This window comes from Tasmannia lanceolata, unplaced genomic scaffold (assembly GCF_043159265.1).
Source record: "Tasmannia lanceolata isolate RefF3 unplaced genomic scaffold, GAP_Taslan_0.1 ptg000008l, whole genome shotgun sequence".
NCBI lineage: Eukaryota > Viridiplantae > Streptophyta > Magnoliopsida > Canellales > Winteraceae > Tasmannia > Tasmannia lanceolata.
The window spans coordinates 34,266,642-34,281,091 of NW_027518685.1; the positions used below are offsets into that span (position 1 = coordinate 34,266,642).

General features: G+C 36.9%; 1 protein-coding gene across 1 annotated transcript in view; it reads right to left on the reverse strand.

Moving 5' to 3' along the window:
• QC (glutaminyl cyclase) overlaps positions 1-14,239 on the reverse strand; it is a 35,169-nt gene extending 20,930 nt beyond the window's left edge. Inside the window, exons 1-3 of the mRNA XM_077389338.1 lie at positions 13,904-14,239; positions 10,427-10,483; positions 5,384-5,419 (exon numbers count right to left, since the gene is read on the reverse strand). Coding sequence (XP_077245453.1) covers positions 5,384-5,419; positions 10,427-10,483; positions 13,904-14,167 — 357 coding nt within the window. The 5' untranslated portion in view covers positions 14,168-14,239. The remainder of the gene's footprint in view (positions 1-5,383; positions 5,420-10,426; positions 10,484-13,903) is intronic.
• Between the last annotated feature and the right edge of the window lie 211 nt (positions 14,240-14,450).

Here is a 14,450-nt window from a genome sequence, read left to right on the forward strand (position 1 = left end):
AGTTGCACTCACATAAAAGATTTAATGTGAATATATATATATATATATATATATATATATATATATATATATATATATATATATTAATATACTAAGTATATAAGATTAGAACCATAATATATATAATTAATATTCATAGAGTCAATACGTTTGAATTTGTCAAAATTAGTCAAAAGGCAAGCTTGGTGATTGGAATCAAGAGAAAGGGCATAAGTAACAAAAGTTAAGGGTAAAAGGGTAATCGACTATCTGTATTTATTTTGGAAGAATTGGCACATGTGAACCACATATTGCATTTCATGTTCAATGTATACACTTTATTGCATTCATGCACATGTACACCACATGTTGCAAATTTGGTTCAACGTATGCTCTTATTGAATCCATGCACATGTGTATAGTTCATTCTCCTTAATAAACCCACCATTAACCCATGTGAAACCAACTCACCCTTTAATTATGGCATTGATAGTTTTTTCACTCAAGAGTAACTTTAGACTTTTATAAATAGCACACCCCAAAGCCCCATATGGCATGCTCTCTCATGTGCTCTTGTGGGTTCTCTTTCCAAGTTTTCTTGAATGATTCCAATTGAAGTTTTTCAAAAGAGTTTCTTTTAGTTTTCTCAAGCAAGTCAGGTTCTTATTCCTTAGAGCTTTGTAAGCAGACTTGGTGTTCAAGCCTTGGAGAGACACTCAAGTGTTGTGAAGTTGAGGATTGCATAAGACTTCTGATCCTCTCTTGCATGTCTCACCGGCGATGCCTACACAAGCTCTTCAAAAGTCAACAGAGCAAGTGAATCGCTAGTGGATGATTCGTAGAGGGTTCTTTCATGCATCTTTGGTTTGGTAAACGGCTTTATTTGATTCAAGACATTCTCATGTTATTATTACTTAATCTTGCTTTATTATTTTATTTCAATTTATTGCATATATACGTGTGCTAATGGGGATCCCTCTAGAGATCCCATCTCTTTTCCTCTATATCCCATAGCAATGAACAAGTTCCTGATGGTCAGAATCAAGGAGCAGAAGCGACACAAGGGAATATCGAAGGTATCTGAAGAACAACAAAAGATATTTACAAGTTGGTGTATTCGTATTATTGTTTTAAACTTGATCCATTTAGATTAGATATGGAATTAGGAGAGAGAAAAGGAGATGAGAGAAAGATGTAATCATGTACTGATGACATAATGGAAATGTGTCTTTTCTTGTTTTTCCATCTAATATTAATAAACATAGCAACGAATTTCGCTAAAACATGGATTGTTTCCGACAGCAATCGCATGCTTATCGTAGATGATTCGTGGATTTGGTTTGGGCCCAAGATAGCAAAGTTGACGAGCTTTGTTGCGGTGATCCTAAGCCTGTAATGCTGTGATAGGAACCAGAGTACTTATGATGCAGTGTGTTTATGTTTCCATAGTTGAAGTCCCAAGAAGTTACTGCTGGGATTCTTGTAGTTTTTTATTTGTGAATAAGATTTATGATTTTAAAAGGGAGATGATTTTTTCACCCCCTGTAAGATAATGAGCCCCCCTTTTAACGTGATTTGACGTCAAAAAGTGTTAAAGTCTGCCCACAATTCACATTAAAAGGCGGGGGCGCATTATCCTAAGAGGGGGCGAATAACTCATCTCCCTTTAAAAATTATGACAATGATAGGTCCATAAAAAAAAGAGAAACTGACTAGAGCAAGCAACGCTAAATGCTCTAGTTTATATTATGTATAACATGACACTACGGGAAAGGAGAAACTAGAGCATCGATCTGATCTGAGTAGATCTTATAGAGTCTATCGATGCATGGATTGTTGAGAAAAAAAGTTTATATTCTTCCTATTGATCAAATACATGGTTTTAAATTTCCACTTAAACTAGCACGAAAAATGTTTTCCATCCCCACTGAAACAATACCAAAACCGAAACACATCCAAACCAAAATCGTAAGTTAGTGGTATACTATATCAGTGTGTTATATAATTACATTTGTATGAATTGCACGTGAAATTTGGTATGTACTGAATTGTCAGATATGTGTGACAGCGCATGTCACTAGGTGTTCGATACTATTAAAACATTATAGATGGTTGTTTGCGTATGTGATGGTGTTTACGTGTATTTGTGTTTATTCTAGCATTTTCCAAAGATTCATCTAAAAATTCTATCGTTTGTATATGTTTCCATACGTTTCTGTGATTTTACTGGGATTTCTACCGAAATTTCCAACCGAAACTAAAACGTTTTAGTTTATGTGGCGGCTGAAACCAAAACTGAAACTGAAATTTAAAACCATGACCTAGGATGACTGGATGATAATCACATGGTGTTTCATAACAATAATATTCAGTCTATTCCCGTCAAAGTTGTGACGCTTTGACCACCGTCACAATCAGTTGGTAGTAGTCCTAGATTTGTTCTCATTTTATATTTTAAGAGGAAAAAAGGTACTCGACAAAGTGATTATACTTGAAGTCTATAGAATATAATTCTCGGTTCATGTTTTAGATTTAAAGTTATATTTTAACTTATAATAAATTATTTTGCACGTCAATGAAGGTAAGCTAAAGGTAAGGCTGTAGCGCATGCGCTTGTCAACATAGATGACGAAGAGGACTCTGATGATGAGGAGATAATGAGGAGGCCAGAGATGATGACATCCATTACATGAATGAAAAGGATGTGGATGATGCGATTGAGGGCAGAGACCTAGATTTTTTATGAGTCTGCAGCCTTATTTATCCACCTTTTCTTTTACTTTTATGTTTGTGTTTTAGAGATGTGGAAATGTAATGTGAACTTGCTAAGCTCTCTATATATCATTTGGTCAGTAACTATTTGCAAACTCATATCCACCGAGCCATTAATTGATTGTCTAACCCTTTCATCTTGTTGTAGTATCATTTAGATGGGGTTAAAAATTTATTTTCTTAGTGGAATGATGGTTGATGATGATTTTTACTTGGAAATTAAACATATTTTTCCAGGTTTTACAGTAAAATTTATTTTCCATGGTTGATGATGATTTTTACTTAGTTGATGGTCGAGATCCCAGTCGCATCTACTCTACCCTCCTCTGTAGTTGCTTCTGACCCACCTATTGCCTCTCGTACTCACTCTCACTCCACTGCCCATCCTATTTCTAACTTTGTTTCTTATAACCGTCTGACATCTACTTTCAAAAGCTTTGTTTCCTCCTTATCTAATGTCGCGTTACCACAGTCCTTACAAGAGCCCCTCGCTCACCTAGGATGGCGTGCTGCCATAGACCTTGAGATGAGTGCGCTACATTCTAACCATACCTAGGATCTGGTTCCTGTTCCATCTGGGGCTAGGCGGGTTGGTTGTCAGTGGGTGTTCTCCATCAAGTATTTGCCAGCAGGAACTGTTGAGAGGTTGAAGGCACGTCTAGTTGTTAAAGGTTATACTCAGACCTTTGGGGTCGATTACAATGAGACATTCAGCCCAGTTGCCAAGATCCCTTCAGTTCATGTTCTTCTCTCTTGCAGTCAATAATGGTTGGACTCTTCATCAGTTAGATATGAAGAATGCTTTTTTACATGGCGAACTCCATGAGGAGGTTTATATGGAGCAGCCTCCAAGGTATGCTGCTTAGGGGGAGATGTCCTCCTCTGTCTGTCGCCTGAAGAAATCTCTGTATGGCTTGAAACAATCTCCACGAGCATGGTTTGGGAGATTCAGTGAGGCCATTATGCGGTTTGGCCTGAGACAGTGTGCAGTAGATCACTCGATATTCAGTCATCAGTCCTCAGCAGGGGTGCATTTTATTGGTTGTGTATGTTGACGACATCATCATCACAGGTAGTAATTTATGGTGAATACAGAAGCTGAAGACTTTCTTACAAACAGAGTTTGCTACAAAAGACTTGGGACGTCTCAGATATTGTCCTGGGATAGAGGTGGCTACTCCTCTCGTGGCTTGTCTCTATCACAGAGGAAGTATGTTCGGACCTATTGGAAGAGACAGGGAATCTTAGAGTAAATTTGTATATGTACCTATGGATCCCAATGTAAAACTAGTTCCAGAAGGAGATCTGTTGGAAGACTCTGGCAGGTATAGAAGACTAGTGGGTAAGCTCATATACCTTACAGTCACTCACACTAATATATCTTATGCTGTAGGGATTGTCAACCAGTACATGAGTTCCCCACGTATCTCACACTGGAGTGTAGTAGTTCAGATCCTAAAATACCTGAAGGGTGCACCTAGAAAGGGTCTACTATTCAAGGGACATGGTCATATGCGAATTGAGTTGGATCTCCTGCAGATAGGAGATCAACTACCGGGTATTGTACTTTTGTAGGAGGTAACATGGTATCTTGGAAAAGCAAAAAGCACGATGTCATTGCAAAGTAAAGTGCTGAGGCAGAATACAGAGCGATGGCACACACGAGTACAGAGATTATTTGGTTGAGACTTTTATCTGAGATTGGGATTGTTTCTTCATCACCCTCATCGTTGTATTGTGACAACAAAGCTGCCATCTACATTGCAACTAATCCAGTCTTCCATGAGCGTACAAAGCACATTGAAGTCGATTGTCACTTCATTCGTCAGAGGATTCAAAAAGGGGAGATATGTACTGTGTTTACTCGTTCTGCAGATCAGTTGGCTGATATGTTCACAAAGCCATTGAATAAAGCAAAGTTAAGCGATATTTGTAACAAGCTAGGAATATATAATTTATGCATTCCATCTTGAGGGGGAGCGTTAGAATAAGCCTATTAGGGGCATTCTTGTCATTGTAAACTTCTTTTATAATATAAATACTTCATTGAGGGGGAGCATTGCCCTAACTCACTATTCTCATTTTCCTCAATTTCACCTAACAAACATAAATGAAAAAAATAGAGATTGAGACATTAGGAGATAGCTAACAATTTTACAGTTAATGCAACTAATGAATCCCAGTAATCGTATTATGTGTTTCCAAATTCTTTTAGGAAGCAATATCCAATTCCTATTATACTGTTTAGAGAGAAATTAGAAGTGCAAGAATTGCGTAAAAGAAAAATGTACCAAAGATAGAGATTGAGATAGTTAGCAGATAGCTAACAATTTTACAGTTAATGCAACTAATGAATCTCAGTAATCGTATTAAGTGTTTTCAAATTCTTCTAGTGCAAGAATAAAGTAAAAGAAAAACGTACCAGAGATAGAAATTGAGATAGTTAGCAGACAGCTAACAATTTTACAGTTGATGAAACTAATGAATCCCAGTAATCGTATTATGTGTTTTTAAATCCTTTTAGGAAGCAAAATTTAATACCTATTATAACTTTTAGAAAGAAAACTAAAAATAAAGATTTAATATAGATATCAAGAAATCCATAAAGATAATACAGAATAGACTTCAATACCTCCCCAGTCTGTAGAAGAACCTGCCGAACTGATGACTGGAATACAAAAGAAAAGGAAACCACAGTGAAATCTCAAAGAAATCACAAGGAATTTATAAGTAAAAAAGGCAACCTATATCATAAGCATCAAATTTGGAATTTGAGTATTTGTTGCCATAAATATATCTTGCAACACATGGTATCATTGTTTAAATAAAATTAGTGCTTGCATAATCAGGAAAAAAATGGCAGCAGAAGTAAATATTCTTACAGTCCCAGGATCCAAAATAAAGTGTAGCAGGAAAGAATAGTAAACACCGGAGACGATTAAGCAGGCCCAGATTAAGACTTTTGAGTAAAGAAATATTTGGAAATGTTACTTAAAAGTTATTTTTCCAAGAGCCCATGTCACCTCCAATGAGTGTGAGACTCTAAAGTGAAAACACCCATCTAGATCCCTAATCAAATAAAATTTGGAGATAAAGTGGCATCCCTTCATGGGAATCACAAGTCTTCCCTCGCTTCTGACTGAAGACCCAAAATAGTCTTGAGTTGTGACCCAGTATATTAGTCATATAAAGGCACAAAAAATAAGCAGTTTCAAGGTTCATTTTTACTTCAATGTTTGAAAGGAGATTGTTCACTGTCTCAACTGTGTTTGGAAGGAGATTGACCTCTATACATGTCACTACTTCTACTTTTATAAGTTTCTTTTGTAACTTATAGATAAAAATAGTCTATTAAACACTAGCAGTATGAAATTAAATAACCATTAGACACTATCAGTACGAAATTAAATTTGAAATCACAGGTTCACAAGAGACCAAAACAAGACCTTACCGTAGTTCTTTTTCCTGACCTTAGCATTTTATAGATTTTCCAGAACAATTGGCGCAATAGTCATGTCATAAAACATCTTTATCATGGCTACCTATTGCTTCTCTCCTGGAAACCACAACGGCTCCTCAAAATTACTAGTAAATCTCTGTAGGTAGCAATGCTGTCCCAGGTACCAACCAAGATCTCGGCCAAAACTTAAGCACTATCACCATGTTTGTAGACTACTTTGAAGAAAACCTTCCACCTTTCTTCAACATACCACCACCATACCCATTCTCATACTAACAAAACATATCACCACAAAATTTTGGCCCTACGACCAAAACGTACAACATTTATTCATCCAAATTTACAGTAGACTGTCAAAGTTGTCAAAGTTGTGTTCCTGATAAACCGACATGCATAAAACCCTACAAGACCTCGGGGTTTATCTTAAGTAGGTTTAGGATGGTGTTTATGGCATATTACAGAACCACCCAACTCAACAAAGCCTTTGTCCCAAACAAGTTGGGGTCGGCTAAATGAATCCTTTAGAAAAAATTCATGAAGAAGGTAAAAGGAATCTACCCGGCTCTAATCTTGGTTCTAGTTGGGTTCTCCTACGTTGATCATTTTCTTCCGTTCTATCCTATCCAAAGTCATGTTCTCTGTTATATTCCTAGCTATCAAGTCTTTCCTCAATGTTTCTCCCCAAGTTGTTTTCGGTCTGCCATTACCTCTTTTTACTCCATCAATTTGGCACGAGTCGCCTCTTCTCACCGGGGTATCCAAAACCCTACGTTGAATATGTCCAAACCATCTTAAGCGGTGCTCTCTCATCTTCTCCTCAATTGGAGCCACCCCTACCTTTTTACGAACCACCCTGAACAAAAAAACATAATACTAGTTCCTTGCTAGAATTGTCATCTAAATGCTCTTCAGTGGAAATATGGAGCGACTTATTATATTCAGCTCACCATTGTCATTTACATTCCAGTTGTCATCCCTTTTTCTTTTAGGTGCAACAAAAATTTTAAAAATTTAAAAAAAAATAATAGAAAAGCATTAGAAGAAGACTAGAAAACGCCTGAAGAGAAAAATAATACACATTTTACTACACATCATTCAGTATCAAGTTTTCATCCAAGCTCATAAGCCAAGCAGCATCCACATAACCCATACAAAGAAAGGGTTTTGTTATGTTGAACTTCCCATTCTATTGGGTATGGAACCTCTCATTATATTGCATATGGGAATTTAACCAAATAGACCCTTAATTGCTTCCCACTTTTGAAGGAAAAATGGTCAAAAGTGTAAATATTGAGAAACAAATCAGAAAAATGAACACAAAGGAATGGCCTAAATGACCAAAACAAGTAGAAAAGGCTGGAACAAGGCAAGGCACATTTCTAACAGGATTCTGTTCTTGTTTTCTTACCTGTACTAAGTGTTCCAGCTGAAATGGAACAGAGCTGACAACTATGATTAAGCTAGAATGACTTCTCCAGGGACTGGTATGCAATTTCTACGAGTTCAACATACTACAAAAGGAACAGGTGAAGAAGACTAATAACCTATTGCATTATTAATTACTGATGTTTAGAAATACAGGCATTTGCATATATGTGATTTTGGAATAATTTCTACAGCTGCGGATGACATCACCCACCATCAAGTATCAAGCTTCAGCACTAAATATAGCAACCTGATTTTGTTCTTACCATAGTAGCCAGAAACTTCTTGGACAGGTGGGAAGCTCGTTTCCCCCAAAATGCGTTTCGGAAACGTTTCCAAAACATAATAGAAAAAAAGTGGGGAAATGTTTCCGAAACGCATGGGAAACATATGAGAAACTTATGTCAAAAACGTATGGAAAACTCGTAGAAAACGTATGTGAAACGTGGGAAGCATGTGTGAAACTTACAAAAATCGTTTTGGAACACACCAAAAAATTGTGGAATAGATATTAAAAAGGATCACAATAGCATATATTGTAACAAAAAATAAAAATAAGAAATATTCAAACAGAAATTTGAAAATTTACAAAACCATATATTTCATGTTTTCCTTGTGTTTCATGTATTTTCATTTGCAATCGTTTCTGAAATGCTTCTAATGTATTTCCTAAGATGTTTCTCAATGCATTTCTCATGCAATTTTTCTATCATTTTCCCATTTCTCGTTTCCCCTCTATTTTTTCTCTGCATTTCCCGTTTCCGTTTCACATTTTGCTTCCCGAATTCGTTTCCCACCCTGGTAACTATGGTTCTTATCATTTCACAAGTTCTCCCCAACAAGATATAACCTAACATAGAAGATAGAACAACGCATACTACCTAATCTGCATCCGCATAAGATGTGACATTGCTTTCCTTTACTACACGTTAAAATCTCCAAAGTGAAAAGACCGAAGAACTTTACTATATGCATGCAAACTTGATTTATTTGAACGTATGCAGCAAAGAGAATGGAGTTCCTGAGCATCACCTACTGTGATTTCATGTTTACTCAAAGTAGTCTCTCTATAGTAAGCCTTTACTACCTTTCGCTAGCTAAAGTTGGCTTGTTGTATCGCATTCCATAGTTTACTAGCAGACCCATAGTGTACTTATGTGGATAAAGCTTGTAAATGTACTAGTTCCCTTGACACTTTATCCTGAAAAGGTACTTGATGTTCGAGGGGTTCCACTACAGACTTCTGAATTACTTTTTGGATGAGAACTAAAGGGAAAGGTTTCCATGCTTAATAACGGGGCTTGTTTTGTATAAACATTTTGAAAAGGTATAGGGGACTTCTAGGATCTCATTGTTGGGCCACAAGTATTCCTTTCTTATCTTGTGGCAATCAATGGCCCAGCTTCCTCAGTACTGTTTGGGACTTTCGGGTGCCCCAGTACCCCCGTGTGTCAAGGGGTTTTAGATGTCTATGGCAGATAAGCTCAAAACTTATAGAGATAGTTAAGAAGAAAGAATTTCCAATTGTATGTATGAGAGTAATGTTTCGTCAAATATGAATTGTTGCGCAGAGTGTTTGTGTGCTCTACTGTCACATTGTGTGCACTGATGTGTGGAATGTCTATGGCTACCTTGACACTTTTTCGTCGACCTGTTGGACCCTATGGAGCTGCTTCTTTGTGTGGGCCGCTTCAGATTAATGTGTGGCCCTTACATTGGCTATTGTGAGCCATTTTAGAGCCTTTTCTATTAATTGTTGCGAAGCTTTTACATGGGTTATTAGGACACCTTATGAAGGGTGGCTACTAAGTCATCCATATGGATGTTATGGCATCTATTGTGTAGCTCTTATGCCATTTGTGTGGTTGTTATACTATTTATGTGGGTTGTTGTGCCTGTTTGTACTTTCCCATGCTGTTGAAGTGTGAGTTGCTACTAGAGGTGATTCTTGTGAACGGAAGTATTGCTTGTGTTGAGTTATTCACTCGTTCATTAGGTCTTGGCAAATACAGGCTATGTGTCAGGGGAGATTGATGATTAATCAAAGTGAAGCATTGAAAGTCAGTGTAAATGTGTTTGTTTCAAGCTGGGCATGTTCTGTTATCCATGTCATAGTTTGAAGGGGTTGTGTTAGAGTTAAATTAGGGTAGAATCCATCTACTTAAGTTTTTGTGGGTTTCTTTAGCATTTATTTTAGTTTATTTACTTTAAGTTGATAGTAAGGCCAATCATTAGGATGGCCCTAGAGGCATATAATGCAACTTTAAGTTGATGGAATGTGAGTTGAACTTCACTCCTCACGATTTCCCTTTCTTCCTCCTTTCTTCTTCCTCTCTTCTCTTCTCTTCCCATCATGTATTCTCCTGGTCCCCCTCCATAATAAATGTGTATTTGGGCTCTATCACCAACTTCAACAATCCTCAAGAACAATATGAGAACTTCAAAGAAAGAACACAAGTAAAATCAGATAGCTTCCTTTTATTTGCAAAATAGATACATCATACATCTACTAAAGAAAGATATAAATCCGTATATGAGAAGGGATTTGCTAGCGTTCATCTCAAAATGCATTCCGTGGATGGGCTGTTGCGTGTGAGAGCAGCCACACAGGCTCACTTTTCAGTAGATTTTGTCTTCATTCACGAGGTGGCTGCTCTCACATGCAACAGCCCATCTGCAAAATGCATTCTGGAATGGACGCTAGCAAATCGCATAAGGGAACTGTAACTTAAATTTTTAAATAAAACCCAAAAAAGTTGGCAGCATTAAACGAAAAGAGGTCCGACTTACCTGACCATAAAGACCAGTTGACTCAAAAAACGTATTATTTCCTCCGTATAAAAGACCCTAAAAGAGAAAGAACATTCATATTCAGCTCATGACCTAAATAAAAGATGCAATTCAACACTCCAACCGTAAGAACAACTGGAAATTTTAAGCAACTGCTGTTACAAATCAAATAATGACCCATGTACGGTTATCTCATCCATTTGCACAACTAGAAACAATAGAGTAGTGGTAATAGTAAACATGACAACGGTAGCATTATACCTATAAGTGCATACATGCACACAATTATCCGGATCCCTTACTTCACTACCATATATGGGATCGAGGTTTAAAATTTTGGTTTCGGTTTCGGACGTAGCCGAAACCGAAATTTCGGCTGAAAATCAGTAAAAAAAACAAATTTCATTATTGTGCTGAAATTTCGGCCGAAATTTCAGAAAAAAAAAATTTCAGAAAAAAAATTAAAAACTACATTTTCCCGAAATTTAAGACTTATGTACTTTTGGTGTCGGCCCCAACCGAAATCCAAAATTTCGGCATTTTGGCCAAAATTTAAAACCATATATGGGATTGATGGATCGCATCATACTTGCACATCTTTTATGTAAGGTGAGCACATAGAAGTGGTCTGGACAAGCAAGCATGCTTACGAGCTGGCATTGTGTGGGTTCAGAGTTGCAAATTAGCTCTTTTGGGTGTTTGCAAGTGTTCCCAAGTGAAATAACATAAAGTCAAGATGCAACCATTTTTCCTTTTGAGTAGCACATCAGTTAGATGTAAGCACGGTCTGTCATGCAACTTGGATTAGTAACCCACAAGTGCTTTGAGTCTCTAGACCAGCCAAGTGCCCTATATGAAACTCTATCACTTCTCGAAGTGTTCATCATACAAGTGTATCTTTGACATATCGATCTTTTCAAGTAGGGATTCAACGGGCCGGATCCGCAGGCTAGTTTGATCCAGAGTTCATTTTTAGGCCAACCCCGTGACTGGGTATGGCCCATCGACACCCTGTTTTTCGGTATTTAGTTACAAAAAAAATAGACAGCACAGAGATTGGAGGCTCAATCCCAGGTTATCTATCAAATAAATAAATAAATAGACAGCACAATAAAGAAAATGTGCAAAGGGGCAAGAAGACAATATCAGATGAATAACCAAAACATTTTGTCCAATGACCCTTCACATGCAACTTATGTTACTTAAGGATCAACAAACAAGATAGGCTACATAACAGAGGTCTGCTGACATGGACAATCCAACGTACACCAAGACTTCCACTAAAGATTAGCAAACTGCAATCAAATTGACAAAATCCGGACAAAAGGGACTTCCGCGACAAAGATTTTCCGTTGTCTGTCATGTAGTAAGAGAATGCTCGAAAGGAGAATTCATTAACTGGGAAAGATCGCTTTAATTTTATCTACATTTACTATTTAAACATACGCTTATCCATTCTCAATTAAGATTTTTTCCTTTGGTATGAGTTATGACATAATCAAGAAAAGGAAATGTGAAGAACATAGTGAAAGATCTTTGCAGCATCAAGAGATACAAATGTGATATGTCTAACCTTGAGATGCCTAACATTACGTCTTTACTCCTAAGAATTTCCTTCATAATTGTCAGTATTTCAACAACTTGGGACACTAAAGAGCCAGTAAGCCCCAAATAGATGCAATAACATTTCCCAGACTCGGAACAGAAACCACATTCCTTCTAGCGAACGAAGATGAGTTAAGCATGTGATTACAAAATGAAGAATCCACGAGGTAGCATCCAAGGCACAGTCTATATGAGTCACAGCAAGACCTCTAGCACTCTCCCATTAGAACAAGTAAATGCAGGTTGACTAAGACTGCAATGTGGACTCATCTTGAGTCTATAGGCAACAAAAGAAATTTTGTCCCAATAATCTTTTCTACAATAGAAACAATCCAAGCAATGGAAGGTTAAAATACTTCTAAGTCTAGTCATGCAATAGTTTAGCTTTGCATATCAAGATCATGTCTGAGAATGGTATTCAACCATAAGGATTTGATATGCATTATTAGCAAAACCAACCCAAAGAGTGCTCTGACCAACACACTCTAATAAGATAGGAAGCAATGAATTTCCACTAACACAAATCTTATTGCCCTTGTATCCCATTTAACCATTATTGCTCGCTGGCTTCATAAAGCATAATAAATTGCATCTAAATATATAGATCTACACCAATTCTTGGACAACAAATTATAAGGCTGTTGGTGAGATTGTGACGGTTACAAGAAAGCATATGTATTAATCAGATAATATTAATAAGGATTAGGACCAAAGACAGTACTGATCACCTTCAAGTTATACTGGAATAGGTTGATTGGTGTTAGTATTAGCCACACCAACTACAAACCCGTTTGCAAATTACATTATTTTAAGATGTAAAGAATAAAGAGAAAACCTTTGAGCTAGTAAAGAATTTAGGAGACAGAACCGGATAAAAGAGACATTTTCTAGAAACTAGTGGTGAGCAAAGGAGTGCTCCGCCCCATCCTACTGACCTGAACCTCACCTCCTAAACAAAGGGAATTGAAACTAGGATCAAGGGGAGAAAGAACCAGAATCACCTAGCAGCCGGTTAGTTGATTTTCACATGCATTCTTGTGAGGGGAAAAAAAAAAGCTACCTCTATTTGTCCCATGTACAATATGTGGATGATTCAACAGCTTTTGAAGAATCTTCCATGGCCCAAGCATAGTACCTAAGAATTTAACTTGTCCCTGGTTGAGTCCATTATGGGGAAGATAATACTTATCAAGATTAATCAATAACCCATTCAACTTTATAAAAGTATAATTAATTGTTAGCTAAACTATGTAAGATTGGTTATCCAAAGTCCCGTTAGTAGTAGGCTTGAGTTGACTCGTGGAAATCGACTGTTTTCTTTCACAAGGACAGCAAGACAAATTTATGTATTCCTAGTTCAATGCACATATCTCGAAACCCAAACCACAGATTTTAAAAAGAAAATCAAAAGTATACTCTAGGGTTGCATGAATCATATAAAGAAAAAAGAAAAAAAACACTCTTCCAATTGTCAAGTAGCCTTCTTCTTAATCCCATACATCACATATCAATATGACAACATTAGTTAAACAAGAATTTGATATTAATTTAAGAAAACAAAACATTTTTCGATAATTCAACAAAAATATTATTTTTCTTAATACATAAGGGAGATTCAGCTCTATGTCGCATCGATTCGTAAAAACCATTCAACAAGAAAAAAACTCTTCCAATTGTCAAGCAGAGTGGCCTTGCAGCTACGATACAATGAGATTCAGACCTATGTCGCATCAATTCGTAGAAACCATTCAAAAGAAAACAATAATATCATTTTTCATGATATCTACTAAACCAATATCCAATTCCTAGTAGAAATAAGCAAACCAAACAAGGGAACAGTGATCTCATAAACAAATAACAAATAAATAAAACCTGTGTGAAGGCTTTAGGATCGTGAGGGAACTCATTGAGTACTTCAAATGAGTAAATTAGGGCAGAATGGGCGACAAAACTTCTATTTGAAGTGATGTAAAAGAGAACAACGACGCAGAGAAGGAGAATAATTGAAGGGAGAGAGTTTCTTCGGAGATTGAATCGACAAGAAGGGGAAAGGGTTTTCTGTGGGGACGAAGACGCCATGGTAGGAGAGATCGAAGATCGCTTATTATGCTTTTTCTTCAGAGATCCACCCGCCATGGAATTGATTCAATGCGAGGACTGAGAAAAGTAAGAAAACCATGTCTGAAAGAGCATCGACTTGGGGCCCAGATTGATATAGGCACCCTATATCATTTTTAATATTTTTTTATATGGTGGTTTTGCAAAAGAGGTCTTCTAGTTTGGTTTATTTGCAAAAACAGTTATCTATTTTGATAATTTACAAATAGAGTCATCACATTTGTGTGAATTTTGCAACTCAGATTATGCAAATCAACCTTGAGGTAGCCTCAATGGTTGAGGCCTTTATCTCAAGTCTCAA